The following is an 18,058-nucleotide window of genomic DNA, read 5'->3' on the forward strand; positions in this document are numbered from 1 at the left end:
ATGAATTTGAACTTTCTGCAGTCAAATACTCGACGTACTGCCAATGTGAGAAAATTGGGGACGCTTTTGATAAAATGTCCATTTTTAGAAGTTTAAGAATTTGAAACTCGAGATTTAGTGATCCAAAATAGGAAAGTGATAAATTTATAAATAGTAAGTGACAAACTTAATCGGTAATGAACTTTTGCTAGAAAATAAGAATTTTCGGACTTACGATACCGGAAACCAGTGACACCAAATATATTTTAATTATTATGTGGACTTCAAGTGGATTAATTATGGATTTTAATTAACTCCTTAATAGGCATATATTAGTGGTGATTAAGTAAATGATAATAAGGCCTTTTATTTAACCTAGAAGACCATAGCAACTAAATAAAACCCCTAGCCTACCTCCCACCACCTCTCATGCCTCCTTCAACAATTCAGCACACACAAATCTCACTCAAACCCAAGGGTGGCCGAACACCATAGCCAAAGGAGAGAAAAGACTCTGTGAGTCTCGTTCGTCTCTCGTCGCATCGTCGCTCATTATTCGTAACAATAAACGATCAAGGAATTTTTTAATCATTTCTTTGTACACCATTCAATCCATGTTATTGCATGGGTTTGAGTTTTTGTTTGAAAGTTCATGAGGATGATGGTTTAAAGTTTTACGCATGTGCATCTCATGGTTTCGTAAAGAGTTCTTGACGTGTTTGGAAATCATTGAAGGTGGGATGCAAACCAAAGGAATCAAGTGTCGATCTAACGTTTAAGAGTAGGTTTTGAAGGGACAAAGGCCGAAAAAGGAAGCCGCAAGGGCTGTTTAACCCTGCACGCAAAACGCGTGCAGGCCGAGAGAAGGGTGATTGTCTTAGGCTCCAAATGCCAAGGGGGATGCATGGGGTCCTAGCCATGGTCTTGAGAGAAGATTTAGGGTCCTAGGAAGGGTTCGTTCAGGGTTTGGATGGGCTGGTATAGCGCTGGAACTGTAACTCCAAAAATTTCACTTGTTGGGCTGTTTTGGTGCGTGTGGTTCCATGGGGCTAAGGGAACGTGGAAGGGGCTAGATCAGGGGCTAGGGACGTTTCTTAGGGTTTTGGAGAGGGGCTGGTGTGAGCCAAGAGTCAAGCTAAAGGCTGCAAAATGATAAAGTAAAGTAAAATTGAAGGATTGTTTGCTGAGCATTCTTTCGGATGCTTCAAACAAAATATTCTCCATTGAGCTGCAATAGCTCGTTTTCTAAGAATATTAACACCGATAAATTAAATCGAGTTTGGTTAAAAACCAAGCGGAAGAAACTCGAAGTAATCCTTCGTGAAGAAGACTGTTATATTAGAAAGCATTTTATCTTATGTGAACTGAATAACCGAAAAGGGACAGATTAGTTTTGCATTCATCAGTTTAGTTATGGTGACAACTGAACTGATGGAAACTCTAACTGATCCAAACAGTTTGAAAACAATAGTTAAACAGTTAAATACACAAGATATGTTTATGGATGTTCGGAGACTTCAACTACTCCTACGTCACCCCTTCTACCGCCTCGAGTAGGATCCACTAGAACACTTTGATTTGTACAACTCTTTGTACAAACCCACTCAGCTAGGACTTACCCACTGCCTAAACTGAACTCCTAGACTTAAACTGAAGGCAACACCTTCCATTCAACACTTCTTTAATGTATATGTGAGAGAGACTACATACACAAGTTTAACGTCTTTGTGCAAGACAATATTTGAGTGGTTGAGAGTGTATGTGTGGGGACCCGAACCTAATCCATCTTCTTAATCATTATTAGGATCATTTAATTAATCTGGGTCTAAATTTTTTTTAAAAAATACAAATGCGGAAACGTAAAGTAATCACTCTAATATAAATATCAACATAAAGTACAAATCATGTACAACATATGTTTATCGCAATTAGAGTTCAGCCACTACATCAAGTACTGAAAATCAATCTACTCTAAGTCCGGATCTCCATGCTAATCTTGAATCTCTCATTTTCTTCGTGACCCTGAGATGCACACATACAAACAAGACAACAGTCGGATAACTCCGGTGAGAAATACATCCCAGTATAAACCATGTAAACATGCAGTCATATAAAAGCATATATAAAAGCATGAAACACATATCCATATCATGTATCAAATTAGAAAACATGTATCGATATAAAGCTGTAAATAAAACTCTGGACTCGTCATCTCAGACTCGACTCATCTCTAATCTAGGGATCCCGGTTCTGGACATTGTATTGTATATCAAATTTCAGCGATAGGAATGAATCAACTCCTAAGCGACATCGATATAAACCAAATATCCAATGTCTTGGCAAATCAGCCAAAGACTTGGAACATCAGCCAATGACTAGGCACATCAGCCCCTGACTCAACAAATGCTCTGCTATAAATCAATAGACTAAGCATACTAATCTCAAGAATTGCAAATATCAATGCAATAATCATTCGGTATGTGATTTAGGGAAACTCAAGTTGAATCAAACTCGAGTTGTGCAATCCCGAATCAACATTGATTTATACCTTTCTTTCTTTCAATCTGACTCTGTCAAAGTTTCGGATTCAATGCCTGTCAATACTCAATCTAGCAATGACAATATCGAGGGTATCGTATCAATATACAACTCAGATCAATACTGGATATAATCAGAACTGAATCAAATTCTGTTTCAACAGCATAACTGTACAATCACAATATACCCAACAATACAATATCAATCAGATATGAATTCCACAACTCATGATCACTCACAGTACAAATCTGATATCAATCTCAATCAAATCAACTCTGAAAATCATAACAATTTCATACAATATCTATTCTTCAATCCGATTTTGATTATACGATGTCAACATATCAGAAACACCATATATGAATTATATCTGATTCTGGTAGTATAATAATTTCAAATGATAACAAAACATAACAAAACTTACGTCCAGTTGAAGCTCTCGTCAATAAAAACACGGTACTGAAGTCGGATTGAAAATCTAACGGACAGATCGAAATATAAAGACGTAAGGATTTTTCACAATTCTCTGAAGCCTTCTTCCAGAAATTCTCTCGTTTATTTGCCGGTTTCTTTGAAGGAATGATATTTCAATATATATATCATGCATGTTTAAGCCATGTGGCTTGTCCTTCACACTGCACGTCTCGCGCATATGCGCGACCTATCTCGGCGCATATGCGCGAGACCTTATGTCTCGGCGCGTCCTCATCGCGACATCTCGCGCATATACACGCCCTTGCTCGGTGCATATGCGCGAGGTTCTTCACAACTCTCGTGTACTCTCGTGCACATGCGCGAATCCATGTCGCACATATGCGCGAGGTTCTCTGCCTACCTCGCGCATATGCGCCCTGTTCGGTCGCGTATATGCGCGAGGTGTTCTATCCTCGCACATAATTCGGTCTTCTTTTCGGCTATCCCAGTCTGATCTGTCTCGTCTATAACCACATCAATTTATCAACAATCATATCAGATTACAATAATCGAAATCTCAGGCATTACAGTATGTGTGTGTGAGAACTGAACAAGGATGTTCTCACACACTGAGGGAAATACGCTTCTAATCTAAGCTGATATATAAGTAAAGAGTTCCCTCCACTGGGCTGAATGCTTCTTTTAAGCTGATATGGCTTTGAAGCGTGCCCTTTTCTTTTCTCTCTTGAGTTGTGTATATGTGAGTCTTCACTGATCTTCTCTTTATATAGGCGGGAAAACTGATCGTACAATGAGACTCATTCATTGTATCCGTTGCATCTTGAATTCGTTTCTTGGAATTTGTGTCTCGACTTTTCGACTGCCTTTCTTAAATGTTTTGTCTTTAATACACTGATGCAATGTCCATAATTGTCCTTTGACTGGGTAATGGCTTTGTACCTTCACATACAGCTGGATTCCACTTGAAAAAGTTTGTCTTCATCCATAACTGAAAGATTCTAACTGATGCTTCGAACTGGTCAGTTGAACTGATCTTTCAGTTGGGCTGGTGAAATCAATTGACTCTTCAGTGGAACTGATTTCACACTTGTTCAATTGGACTGATCAGCTGGGTTTCTTCATCAGTTGAACTCGGCTAGCCAGGATTCTGAGGTTTTTCTGCTGAATCACCTATCAACTGGACAATCAGGTGGACTGCTCAATTGATGTAACCAGTTAGACTGATTCATTTTGTGCGATCAGTTGGATCTTTAGTTTTGCGATGTAAACATCTCGCGAGTGATCCTAGATGCTGCACACTAAGGTAAATCATTAGTAACACAATTAATAAGTTTTGTTATCATCAAAATAAAGATTGCGAACTTGAAAAGTTCCAACAAAAATATTTGTAAGGAATGTGAATTGATCGTAATGTAAAAGCAGTAAGGGATCTGTTGAAAATGATAACGGTGACCTTGCAATGAAAAGGGAGTGAACTGTCGAAAACGGGGGTGATAATCTCAATAATAATAGATCCGTTGAAGAACTGAACATTGAAGTTATTTTATGTTAGTCAGAGGGATCGTCGAAGAAGTGAACGTTGAACCCGATGGCCTAGTACTATGGTTTATAAATTGATCAATCGACTGAATGTTGTCACTACCGATGATCGGATTTTTCTTAAAAATGTTATTTTTATGGAAAAATTTCATATTTATGCATGATTTCAAAAGTTGCATATTTTTAAGGTTTTGTGTTTGCATGACAAAATTTATTTTTAGTAAACGTAATTTTTACGCATATGATTGTATAGTTATGTACTTGCTATATCAGGGTTGAGCATGTTGAGTCATTAGACTCACTAGGTTTGATTGGTTTCAGGTGATGATAATGTTGAGTCGTGAGGTGCAAACTATCGAGTTATCCGGAAGGCGCATAGCATACCCGAGGACCTTGAAATTCCGTATATGTTAGAGATTTTAATGATTTTATGAATTATGACTTTTATTTATAGACGGATAGGATGCTAAAATTGATTGAGTTTAAATTTAGAGTTTTATTGCTTATTTTACTTATTCCGCATGAATGATTTTGGATTTCATGGAATTCATTTATTTGACTATTTATGTTAGTTTATTTATGATGAATTAATTATGCATAGTTTAGGAATTAAAAATATTGTTTTGGAAAGAAAAAAAACTAGTGTAAATTAAATGAATTTATAATTTATGGTCGCTTCAGTTGGTATCAGAGCAGTGGTTCTTGAAAAGGGTTATGCATGCCACTGTTTTCGAGGAGCTCGAGAAGTCATGCCTCAAGTATGTGAGTTTTATTGCTTTAAATTTAACTGTCTAGATTTACTTGCTTATATGAATGTCAAATATAAATGTTAGACACCTTTTATTTTAAAAATGCATGTTGGTTATGTGTTGGGTGAAAGGGATCGATTTTAGGTGCCCGAATTCGCAACGGAAGCAACAAAATTTTCGAAAATCATATTTTCTAGCATAAAATTTCGAGCACCTCAATACTTGTGTGTAGCAAATACAAAAACACCAAGATGTCATACATAGGGTGTTTAGAAATCTTTACCTATCAATCTCAAAGATTGATGTTATGGCTCCAACTAAGGTGTAAACACCTTAGCTCTTGATGGCAAGACAATCTTCAAGCTCTCCTTGCTCCAAAATTAGGCCCACCACCAACTAGCTAAAACCCCTCTTATTTTGCACTAGAAAAATAAGATGATTTTTCAATGAGAAGTGGATTGTTTCTCCAACAATTGAAGAACAAAGTGGAGAGAAAAAAAATGAGGAGAATACTCCCTCAAAATTTCGGCCAACTAGGTGTCATGGGGAGAGGGATGACTAGCCTTGGTTGTGTAAAAAGCTAAAGCACTTTTAGCATGCCAAGCCTTGGAGATTGAAAAAGTAATCTCCAACCCTTCATCTCCCATGCATGCATTATGACTTGGGCTTGTAACAATTACAAGGAGCATGGACTTTATTTAAATGTACTCAAACACATTTGATACCATTTAACATTTACTTGATTTTACTCAAGCCCACTAGTTTAATAATTATTTCTAATTGGGCTCTACAAGGCCCAATGTTATTTAATTAATCCAACACTTGAATTAATTTAATTATTTGGACTCTACTAGGTCCACTAGTGTTTAATTAATTCAACACTTGAATTAATTTAATTTAGTCCATAATAATGTTTATGAAAATCACAATTTTCAAATACATTATTTGTTTGGCCAACTTTTAATTTAGGAATACATTCATAAATTAAAATTGCATTTCCCTCATAGAAGTCATACTTCTATTTTTGTTATGCTTATAAACTCATTTATAAGCCGTTCAACACATTGAACCATTTTACTTCTCAACGGGATCTAGAAAGCTAGTACTTGTGTGGCCCTCAATGGTTCATTGATACAACTAGCTGTGGGTTCACATCTCCATGTGATTCGGACTAAATATGTCCTTATTCGAGCATACCCCAATTGCTCCATTCTTACTTATCAACTCCTTGATAACAAGAATGTCAGAACTCAATTCTGATAGTACCCAACCAATCATGTTAAACGCCTAGCAGCATCGCTTACATGATTCCCTAGGTATCAAATGATAGTGCCTGCAAGAACCATTCAATTATGGTTAGCGTACAGTACGGTCCCTTCAACTCATATATCCCGACCGATTTGAAAACCATTGGTATATCGAGAGTTTTCAATGAATCGATACTATGTGTCATGTCGTAGTTGCATCGATGGTGTAATCTATGAAACCCCTTTCATAATTACCACCATACTCTGATCAGAGATTTCAACCTACATACACATGAGAACACATAGGATATCCATAGCAGAAGGTAAGCGGTGAATCCCCGACTACAATGCATCGACTCCTATATGTTTCGACAGAACACCCAACCTTGCCACCTGATGACCCCATGAGAGTCGGTCAACAAATCAAAGTGTAATTCTAGCACATAGAGTCTAAATGTTGTCCCGGGTCATAAGGACTAATGGTGTATAACCATAAACTAGGACGTTTCCACTCGATAAGTGAGAACCACTTGGAAAGTCCTTTATGGAGGGTTGTTCAGTGCACTCTACCAGGAGCACCTATCTGCATGCTCGGACATCACAATGTCCCCTACCAATTAAACATGGAACTCACATCGCAGATACTAGTCTCGAACTCGAGCGGCCTATATCCTTCTTAGCGGCGGCTGAATCGACTAGGAACTGTTTAGAATATACAGTATTCCAAATATGAGTTTCATGATACTCATCATGTGAGCATCTCATATTCTTTCTACTATTTGTATATTCAAGGGCTTTATCTGTGCAACTAGCATTAGTATACAGATAAAGATGTGCGAAAATAATAATTTCAAATATTATTAAAATAAAGATTGTTTATACATAGAGTTTCATTGTGAACACTCGGCCAACACTTGGCTCGACGTGCACCTACTCAAACATTGGGTTGGACGATTTGTACATATATGCCTCCTAAACGATTTCTTCGCAGACATAGTGAGGATAGGTTGGGAGGAGGAGATAGGCGGGAGGAGCAGATTCCACCGCCTCATCCTAATATGGATGCTAGTGCTCGTACGCTAGCTGGTATGGCTCGACTACTGGAGCAGTATGTTTGGAATGTTGCGAGGGTTCGACCAGAGACGGTTTATGAGCGGTTCAAGAGGATGGACCCCGAGGAATTTTCTGGCACCACTGATCATTCGTGGCTGAGGGATGGATCAGGTATTTGGAGGTGATATTTAGATGTATGGATATGGCAAAATCTTACCGGGTTCGTTACACCGTTTATCTGCTGAAGGGTGATGCTTCCCTATGGTGGGAGGGAGCAAAGCGTGAAGTGAATCTGGCGACTTTGAAATGCTATCTTCGAGAAGTACTTCATTGCCGATGTCCGTTTGAGGTTGAAGAGGAATTTCATGAGTCTTCATCAAGGGGATTCGTCTGTTGTTGATTTCGTTCAGAAGTTTGACCGGGGCTGTCACTTTTTGCCCCTGATTGCAAATGGTTACAGAGAAATTACGACATTTCTTGGATGGTTTGAGTCCGATGATCCGTCGGGATGTGTTGCTGGAAGACCCGATCGACTATAATATTGTTGTTGCAAAAGCCTTTCGAGCTGAGCAGTCACTGAAAGACATCGAGTGGATATGCAGTGAAGAAGAATTGTGCTCAGCAACCGAGTTAGTAGAATAAGAGGCCCTTCACGGGGCCTAACAGGGGTCAGGGTCAGCAGAGGTCTTAGGGGGTTCCGAGACAGCCACAGAGACCAGGTGAGCCGAAGAGTGATGTTAAGACATTGTGTAAGGCTTGCAACCGCCACCACTATGGAAAGTGTATGAGGTTCTCTGGGAAGTGCTTCAAATGTGGAGAACAAGGCCATATCGCCCTCAATTGCCCTAAGCTTCAGGCGCCTACATCTGGCTGGGCATATATTATGCATGCAGAGGAGGCCGAGACAGACAACTACTCACATCACATGTATTTTAATCATCTTTTTAGTTTACCAATTTATTTGGGATAATAGGTGGCATGTTAGTATTGCTTGGAGTTTGAGGCATGATTTTTGATTAACTTAGCCAACTATTAGAATTTCTAGACTTTTAACCCGGAATTCGAAATTTTCGGTATTTAATAGTTAAGAAGTTTGTGTTAGACGTGCTGTTACTGTAAATTCAGGAAAGATCCGTCTCGAGGGTGTAGCCACGAATGCGATTTTAGATTCTGGAGCTACACATTTTTTTATTTCTGAATCTTTTTTGAGCCGTTTGAGGCTCACACCCGAGGACTAGCACTTGGGTTTTAGAGTTATGGTGCCTTCAAGAGATTAGATGCTATTGTCTAGCGTGGTTTAAGGTGTGGAGCTCGAGATGCAGGGCTATTTTATTCGAGCAGATCTTATTGTACTTCCTATGCTCGAGTTCAACATCATATTGGGTATGGATTGGTTGGCAGCAAATAGAGCTTCGATCGACTTCCGTCAGAGGACCCTATCTATTAATCCAATTGGCGGGGAGTCATTCTTATTTGAGGCAACTCGGAGCAGTCTTGTGCCGCACATTATCTCTATCTCGCGCGCGAGGAGGTTGATGATTAAGGGATGTCAAGCTTTCCTGGCTAGTGTTGTCTCAGTTCCTGACACCACCAGTCGGACTATTGAAAAGGTGGAGATTGTTAGTGAATTTCCTGATGTTTTTCCCGACAACGTGATCGGCATTCCACCAGAGAGAGAGGTAGAGTTTTCTATCGAGCTGATGTCAGGTACCGTGCCAATCTCTAAGACACCTTATCATCTTGCACCTACAGATATGGAAGAGCTGAAAGATACGATTCAGGAGTTGTTAGACAAGGGTTTTATTCGTCCGTGTTCATCTCCATGGGGCGCACCAATTCTCTTTGTGAAGAATAAAAATGAAGTCTGAGAATATGTATTGATTACCGAGAGTTGAACAGAGTGACCTTGAAGAACAAGTATCCGTTGCCGAGGATTGAACCTATTTGATCAATTTCAGGGGGTGTCGGTGTTCTCGAAGATAGATCTTCGTTCTGGTTATCATCAGTTGAAAGTCAAAGAAGTGGATGTCCATAAGACGACTTTCAGAACTCGTTACGGGCACTACGAATTCCTTGTGATGCCATTTGGGTTGACAAATGCCCCAACGATCTTCATGGATCTCATGAATCGCGTATTTCAGCAGTTTTTGGATCAGTTTATTATCGTGTTCATTGATGACATTCTGATCTATTCGGGAAGTCATGAAGAGCACAATCAGTATCTGAGGATGGTACGGTAGGTGCTTTGAGATCAGAAGTTTTTTGCCAAGTTCAGCAAGTGTGAGTTATGGCTGGATAAGGTGATGTTCTTAGGCCACATTATTTCGAGGGGTGGAGTAGAGGTCCACCTGTCAACGATCGAAGCTGTGAATGTTAGGTCCAAAAATTTAATTCACGTAACCTGAATGCATGCAATCTAGAGTTTTATTTTTAAATTATGTGTTTAATTATTTTCATGCATTTTACGCATAATTATTGCATGATAGGATTTTGAAATTTTAGAGGTTCATGCATTAAAGATTTTTAAGTTACATTTCGTGCTCGAACGAGGAACGGAGATTGGGGAATTTTCAGGAAAAATACATGATTAATTTTTATTAATGAATATAAGAGGTTTTAAATATATTTTTCAGGAAATGGGCTTTGTTGGGTATTTTTACCGCCAGAACATATTTTTCAGCGGTACTCAAATTTTATCGAATCGGAGGAATTTTTGAGGGTTCGACTAATATTTTCAAGAATTTACCAAAACAAAATATTTTTTGGGGATATGTTTGGACTTAATGAGCCTAATTTTAAGCTTGTTGGGCTTAAAACTCTTTTTAAACTTTTAATTAGCAATTTAGGACTCATTAGTTTATTTGTTAATTATTTAAATAATACCTAATTAACCAAACCTAATATTATCCACCCCACCAGCCGACACCCCTTCATTTCAGATTTGTATTCACGGTTTCAGCAAAAATTTCCTCTAAGAAAGCTTCGGCCTTAGCAAATTCTTGCAAAAGAAATTCTTCCGGCACTTGTTCTTCGATCTCCTTGCGTCTATAACATCAAAGGCACACATTGTATCATTTTTTTGCGTCACACTCGTTATATATGCTGCTGAATGGGTTTCTTGCATGAAAACTTTCGATCCAATCATGTGCATAAGAGATTTCGGGTTTCATGTGCTTTTCTTGCAATCCATGTTTGTTTTTCATGTTTTTTTTCTGTATTTTCGTGCAAAGGGTGCTAGTACTCGATGCTAAGGGCTGTAAATGTTGTAAAGAGGTTGTCTTGGGGTTTAGAACCGTTGCTGATCGTTGCAGGGGAAAGGGCCGAGAGTAATTTTTCAATGGGGTGGTCGGTTCTTGGGATAATTAGAGTGCAGGGGTTAGCTAGCCACGCAGGGACCTAGCCGAGCCTTAGACCAGACCCTGGTGGGTCTGAGACAAGGCTTTGAAGGGCTCAGCAGGTGCTGGATCAAACCCCAAGCATGGTTGATTGAGGAGTAGGAAGTAGCCGCGAGTTGGGTTCCTTGGAGTCTAGCGATCGATTGTGATGTGCAGTGTGCATGGGGCTGTAGCCGTGATTCTAGTGGGTTCGGTAGAGTATAGTCTTGGTCCTGGGTGGGCTGGCTTTTGGCCGAGTCGCTTGGGCTTGAGCTAGGGACGAGAATTCTCAAGTGGAGCGAGTGAGGGTTTGTTCCTAGATTGTGAAAAAAAAAATCCAGCAGCTTTCCAGGAGTTGTTCGTAGGGCTTAGAGGTCTGGTCTTGAGGTTTTTAGAGCCTTTTAGATGTTTATTAGGCGTGGTAAAAAGTTGGGAAAAATTTGGTGAAGTTTTGGTTCGATTCGGGTTAAAACAGGGACTCCGATCCAAGTTTTAAAACAAATCGAATAAGTTTGATACTGTGCTCGAGTTTACGTCTAAGAATGCGTATAAATATGTTTTGGGTCATTTTAAGGAGTTCGGTAAGCTTCGGATCAAATTTTAGAGGTCCAAGGGAAAAATGGTAATTTTGGATTTTCCAGGGGCAAAATGGTCGTTTTGCACCCGAGGTGAGGCTTTGGTCCTGCCAACGCCATGAGCACAAAGCTACTAGATTTTAAATGTTTATGCATCATGGTCATGATTTTAAAGATTTTATGAAAATATATGTTGCATGCTTGGATTTATAGAAAATTGCATACGTACATGATTTTTATAAGTGATGAAAATGATGATGTTTTGAATGATGGAAATTAGTTGTGGCTATCGAAATATATGTAAATGCATAAGACGTATATGTAAATGATGATGATGAGGCCTATGCATAGTGGATGGGTAATCCCGTCACTGATATCCGACAGCTGCCGGGTTCCGCGGTTTTATGTATGATGGATCCATCGTAAATGATGATGTACGATAGTCACCTCTAATGAACTGAATTCACCAATAGAAATGATGAATGATGATTAACGATGAACGGTTTTGAGACGTCACGATTTCATATGATACGTTTACATTACGCTTTTAAAGTTCATGAAAGATATGATGAGTATGATATTTTTCAATGTTGTGTGCTATATATAGGTATTTGTTATTTATGGTACAGTAGTGTTAAGTCTTTAGACTCACTAGGCGTGTGTGATGCAGATGAGTTCGACGTCGAGGAGACTGGAGATTTTGAACTCTGAGTCGACAGACCTGGTGGGCAACACGACCCGAGGATCTCATGATTTTCCGCACATTTACGATTTTATGTTATTGAGAGGATATGAGCATTTCATACGCTGTTTTATTTTACTGTTTGATGTTAGGATTTTTACTCGTTTTTGCTCCGTTATATTTTATTTGTAATTACTTTTGATTATTTTTAAATGATATTTTTAAGTAAGACTGCATGCATGTAATTTATTTAAATGTTTAAAATGATTTACTTTTATCACCTGCATGTTTTCATGATTTACGCTTTATCATGATCTATGGTATAGGTTTAACTGCTTTTATGATTTAAGATTTATTATTTTAAAAACTAGATTAATTGCATGATGGGTTACATTTATAAATTGGACTGTATTCAGATATGCCTCCCAGGCGTGCTCCCACCGCAGATAGGCAGGATGAGATTCCTAGAGGTGTCAGAGGACCTCCACCACCACCACCACCAGGGGATCCAGCTACCCGAGTTCTGGAGGGTATGGCTAGGCTACTGGAGCAGGTACAACATGCTCCTAGGCCTCAGGTAGATGTTTTTGAGCAGTTCCGTCGGCTCAACCCGAACGAGTTCGGGGATACTACTGATACATTCATAGCAGAGGGATGGATCCGATCTCTGAAGCTACACTTTGAGTATCTTCAGGTGAGGGATGGAGACCGGGCCAGGTGCACCATCTATATGTTGAGAGATGATGCGTCCCTGTGGATGGAGGGAGCCGCTCATGCTGTGGACTTGGCTACCCTTACATGGGCCAGGTTCAAGCAGTTGTTCTATGGGAAGTACTTTCCATCCCACATCAGGGGCCGCCTGACAAGAGAGTTTATGAGTCTCCGCCAGGGGGACTCATCTGTGGCGAAGTTCATCAGCAAGTTTGAGAGGGGCTGCCATTTTGTGCCCATGATAGCGAGGGATGCCGATCAGAAGCTGTGGCACTTTTTAGATGGACTGAGACCCTCCCTCTGCCGGGATGTCATGCTGATGAGGCCGGCAGGTTACAATGAGGCCACCGCCTGCGCTTTTCAGGCGGAGCAGACTCTGCGGGATATAGACTTTGAGATGCAGAGGAAGCGGCATCAGACACAGTCCAGTATCCAGTCGGAGAAGAAACAGTTTTCAGGGCCGCCGAGGCATCAGTGGTAGCAGAAGCCGCAGGGTCAGTTTAGGAGGCCCCAACAGCAGAGACTCCCTAAGGCGCCAGGGGCGCCTAAGCCAGATGATAGGCAGCCATGGACGTAGTGCAGCAAGTTCCATGTCGGCAGGTGCTTATGGGGACTTTCAGATGTTTCGTTTGTGGACAGGAGGGCCACAAAGCAACAGACTCCCAAAGAACACGGGCCCCACTACTAGCCGAGCCTATGTGATGCATGCCGAGGAGGCCGATGCAGAACCAGACTCGACACTGGTTACTGGTAAACCTTTTTGGTTAAGATTTTAATTTACCGTACAATTGCATGGATTTTATGGTTGCATGAGGATTTATTTGTGGGATTTATAACTTAGAAGGATTTATGATGCATGTTCTACCTGGTTGGGATTAAAGAATTTAATTGTTTGAGTTGAGGAATTTTAGGGACCCGATTTTAATAACCGATAATTTATGGACCAAAGCGCAATTTTCAAACTTTAAGGGGCTAGTTTGAAATTTTTGATATTTTGAGGGTTAATTTCGAATTTTTGGGAAATGAGGTTTGGGTTAATGCAGTGATTTTTCGAGGATTTTGGGTGATTTGCCGATAATAAATTCCTTAAGTTCAACACTATTAGGTTTGATGGTATATTTTGTCGCAAGGAGGATATACATTGCAGATGTAGCCACGCATGCACTGCTAGATTTAGGGGCTACTCATTTGTTTATCTCTGAATCTTCCATCGAGCGACTAGGAATCATACATGCAGCGATGAATTTGGGTTTCAGAGTATCGATTCCATCCAAGGATCAGATGTTCACATCCCGGATAGTGAGAGGATTGGAGCTTAGATTGCAACAAAAGGCAGTACAGGCAGATCTGATAGTACTACCGTTGCCAGAGTTTGATATCATCTTGGGCATGTATTGGCTATCTTCTAATGGTGCAGTCATAGATTTTCGATAGAGGTCAGTATCTGTCAGACCGCCTAGTGGGAAGCCGTTTGTTTTTGAGGCAGCTAGATATCAGCAGATTCCGCACGTCATTTCTTGCTTGCGTGCGAGGAAGATCATCAAGAGAGACTGCCAGACTGTAATGCCCGAGATTTTATACCGTGTTAAATTACGATTATGGATTTTTAATCGCGATAATTACGAAAGGGCTAACCGGGACACGAAATGAGATCGCGTGTGAAAATTGATGTGCGAGGACAGTAGCATCGGCGCACATGCGCGACCGGATGCGCGCACATGCGCCAAACCGGCAGAAGACCTCACGCATATGCGCGGAAGATGTAGCGCATATGCGCGAAGCCTATGCGAGGAACTCCAGAGAGTCTCGCGCATATGCGCGGAGATGAGTCGCGCATATGCGCGAGGCGATGTGCAGGATACGCGCGGAGACCGAGTGTCTCGCACATATGCGTCGATTGGGATGGCGCATATGCGCGAAACGTGTGCTGCAAAGGTTGAGCCACTCGTCCTCCTGCATGTACGAGATATATATATATATATATATATATATATGTATGTATGTATGTATGTCCTTGAATTCATTCAGAATTCAGAAAATAAGAAAAGGGACGAGAGAATTGTTGAAAATACTTACGCCTTTATATTGCGATCCGTCCGTCAGATTTTGAATCCGAATTTGGTACTGTGTTCCTAGCAACGACAGCTACAACAGGACGTAAGTTTTGTTACATTTTGTTAAGATTTGAAATTATGCTATGTCTAGAATCAGATACGATTCATATATAGTGTTCTTGACATAGTAGACATCATAGAATCAAAGTCAGATTAAGAAACAGATTGATTATGGAATTGTTATGAATTTCAGAGTTAAATTGACTGAGATGTGATGTCAGATTCGTACGGTGGTTGATTATAAGTTATTGGAATTAGTATATACTGGTCTAGTATCACCGGTATCGCAAGATTGTACTATTGTACCGTCAGAATTTGATAAGACGGGGATGTTTTGATTTGAATAGAATATTGATACAGTAAATTGATATTGTCATTGCCAGATTGAACATTGACAGGCTTTGAGTCGAGACTTCGATTGTATCAGAGCGACAAAATAAAAGGTATAAATAAATGTTGATTCGGGATTGCACAACTCGAGTTAGGTTTGACTTGAGTTTCCCAAAATCACATACTTTATCTTATTGCATTGATATTTGCAAATTATCAGATTGATATGTTTAGTCTATTGAATTTATAGCAGAGAAAGAGTCCGAGTCTAGGGCAGATCAGCCTAGCTAGGGCAGAACCGCCAGGTCTTTGACAGAACAGCTAAGACCCTAGACTTACGGTGTATCGATGAGCTTAGATGTAGATCGACGTCTATTGTAGACATTCGATACAGCATACCAAAGTCTAAATTAGATCGGGATCCCTAGATTAGAAATATGTCCTTGATTTAGGTACAGATTTGTATTGATTCATGTGGTCAGAGTAGATACATGTTGATGTTTATTATGCTTTTATATATGCTTTATATGATTGCATTGATACATTATTTATACTGGGATTTTATTCTCACCGGAGTTATCCGGCTGTTGTCATGTTTTGTATGTGTGCATGACAACAGGTGGGACAGGTTCAGGTTCAGGGTCACAGAGGTGAAGAAAGATCGAGATTAGAGTGGTGATTCCGGACTTGGATATAAATAGGTTTCATTACTTGATTGTAGTATTTGAACCTTAGTTTTGAACTAGATGCATGTTATACAGGATTTGTATTATTATACTGGTTTGTATAATAGAATGATTCCATTACCTTCCGCATTTTAAAAAAAAAAATTTTAGACCCTTTTTATTCTAATTGATTAAATTAGTCCCAATGACGGTTAAGAAGATGATTAGCGTCCGGGTCCCCACACAGACATTCTTAGACAGCATTGTATCTGTGACCGAGCCAGTCAGTCGGAGACTGGAGGACGTGGATGTAGTCAGCAAGTTCTCCAGTGTGTTCCCTGACGATGTTTCAGGCATTCCACCTGACAGAAAGGTGTACTTATCTATTGAGCTTATGTCGGGGATAGTTCTAATATCTAAAGCACCATACCGATTAGCGCCTGCAGAGATGTGAAAGGAATAGGTTACGGTGCCCGGTTGCGCAACGTAAATTCTGAAAAATGTTTTTCAACAAGAAAACAAAACCGAGCACCTCACAATATGTGTAGCAAATAACAAAAACAAACATGTCATACATAGAGAGTTTAAGAAATATACCTATCGATCTCTTAAGATTGATGATGGCTCCAACCAAATTGTAAACAACTTTGGCTTTTGATAGGTAGACAAATCTACAAGCCTCATTTGATCACTCCTTGCTCAAAATCCAGCCCACCACCAACAAGCTAAATCCACCTTACATTTGCAGTAGAAAATGTAAGGCATTTTTTTTTAGAAGACTAAGCTTTCCTCAACAAATTGAAGAAGCAAAATTGAAGGAGAATAATAGTCAAAATTTCGGCCAAGAGGGTGTGGTAGAGAAGGGGGGAAATTTTTTTTGGTGCTTGAAAAAGTGATAAAATGCATGATCATGCGATGCATTGTTTAATGAAAAAGTTGCCTCCAACCCTTCACCTCAATTGCATGCTTTTTTACCTGGGCTTGTAACGATTACAAGGCCTATAGACTTTTATTTAAATGTCTCACACACATTTGAGATCATTTAAAATTTACTTGATTTTACTAATTCCCACTAATTTAATAATTATTTCTAATTGGACTCTACAAGGCCCAATGTTATTTAATTAATTCAACACTTGAATTAATTTAATTATTTGGACTCTACTAGGTCCATTTATGTTTAGTTAATTCAACACTTGAATTAATTTAATTTAGTCCATAATAATATTTATGAAAATCACAATTTTCAAATACATTATTTGTTTGGCCAACTTTTAATTTAGGAATACTTCCTCAAATTAAAGTCACATTCCCCTTATAGAAGTCATACTTCTAATTTTCCTTGCGCTTATAAACTCCTTTATAAGCCGTTCAACACATTGAACTATTTTTACTTCTCAACGAGATATAGAAAGTTAGCACTTCTGTGGCCCTCAATGGTTCATTGATACAACTAGCCGTGGGTTCACATCTTAATGTGATTCGGGACTAAACATGCCCTTATATGAGCATACCCCAATTGCTCCATTCTTAATTATCAACTCCTTGATAATAAGAACGTCAGAACTCAAGTCTGATAGTACCCAACCAATCATGTTAAACGCCTAGCAGCATCGCTTACATGATTCCCTAGGTATCAAATGATAGTGCCTGCAAGAACCATTCAATTATGGTTAGCGTACAGTACGGTCCCTTCATCTCATATATCCCGACCGATTCGACAACTATTGGTATATCGAGAACTGTCAAAGAATCGATACTATGTGTCATGCCATAGTTGCATCGATGGTGTAATATATATGAAACCCCTTTCATAATTACCACCATACTCTGATCAAAGATTTCATGCTACATATACATGAGATCACATAGGATATCGATACCCGAAGGTAAGCGGTGAATCCCCGACTACAATGCATCGACTCCTATATTTTTCGACAAAACACCCAACCTTGCCACCTGATGACCCCATGAGAGTCGGTAAACAAGTCAAAGTGCAATGCTAGCATATAGAGTCTAAATGTTGTTCCAGGTCATAAGGACTAATGGTGTACAACCATAAACTAG

General features: G+C 39.6%; 1 protein-coding gene across 1 annotated transcript; it reads left to right on the top strand.

Annotated features, from left to right (window-relative positions):
- The first annotated feature begins 13,436 nt into the window (after positions 1-13,436).
- On the top strand, positions 13,437-14,316 carry LOC142534259 (uncharacterized). Its single transcript, XM_075641196.1, has 2 exons — positions 13,437-13,632; positions 13,988-14,316. The coding sequence occupies exons 1-2, from the start codon at positions 13,437-13,439 to the stop codon at positions 14,314-14,316; spliced, it is 525 nt and encodes a 174-aa protein (XP_075497311.1).
- Positions 14,317-18,058: the final 3,742 nt, after the last annotated feature.

Source organism: Primulina tabacum, unplaced genomic scaffold, assembly GCF_025594145.1.
Source record: "Primulina tabacum isolate GXHZ01 unplaced genomic scaffold, ASM2559414v2 Contig443, whole genome shotgun sequence".
NCBI lineage: Eukaryota > Viridiplantae > Streptophyta > Magnoliopsida > Lamiales > Gesneriaceae > Primulina > Primulina tabacum.

Bases quoted from the DNA above. Each gene is read 5' to 3' on its own strand.
- LOC142534259 (XM_075641196.1), top strand. From the start codon at position 13,437: ATGATAGGCAGCCATGGACGTAGTGCAGCAAGTTCCATGTCGGCAGGT. The intron at 13,633-13,987 runs GTAAACCTTTTT...CAACACTATTAG, and splicing joins AGACTCGACACTGGTTACTG to GTTTGATGGTATATTTTGTC.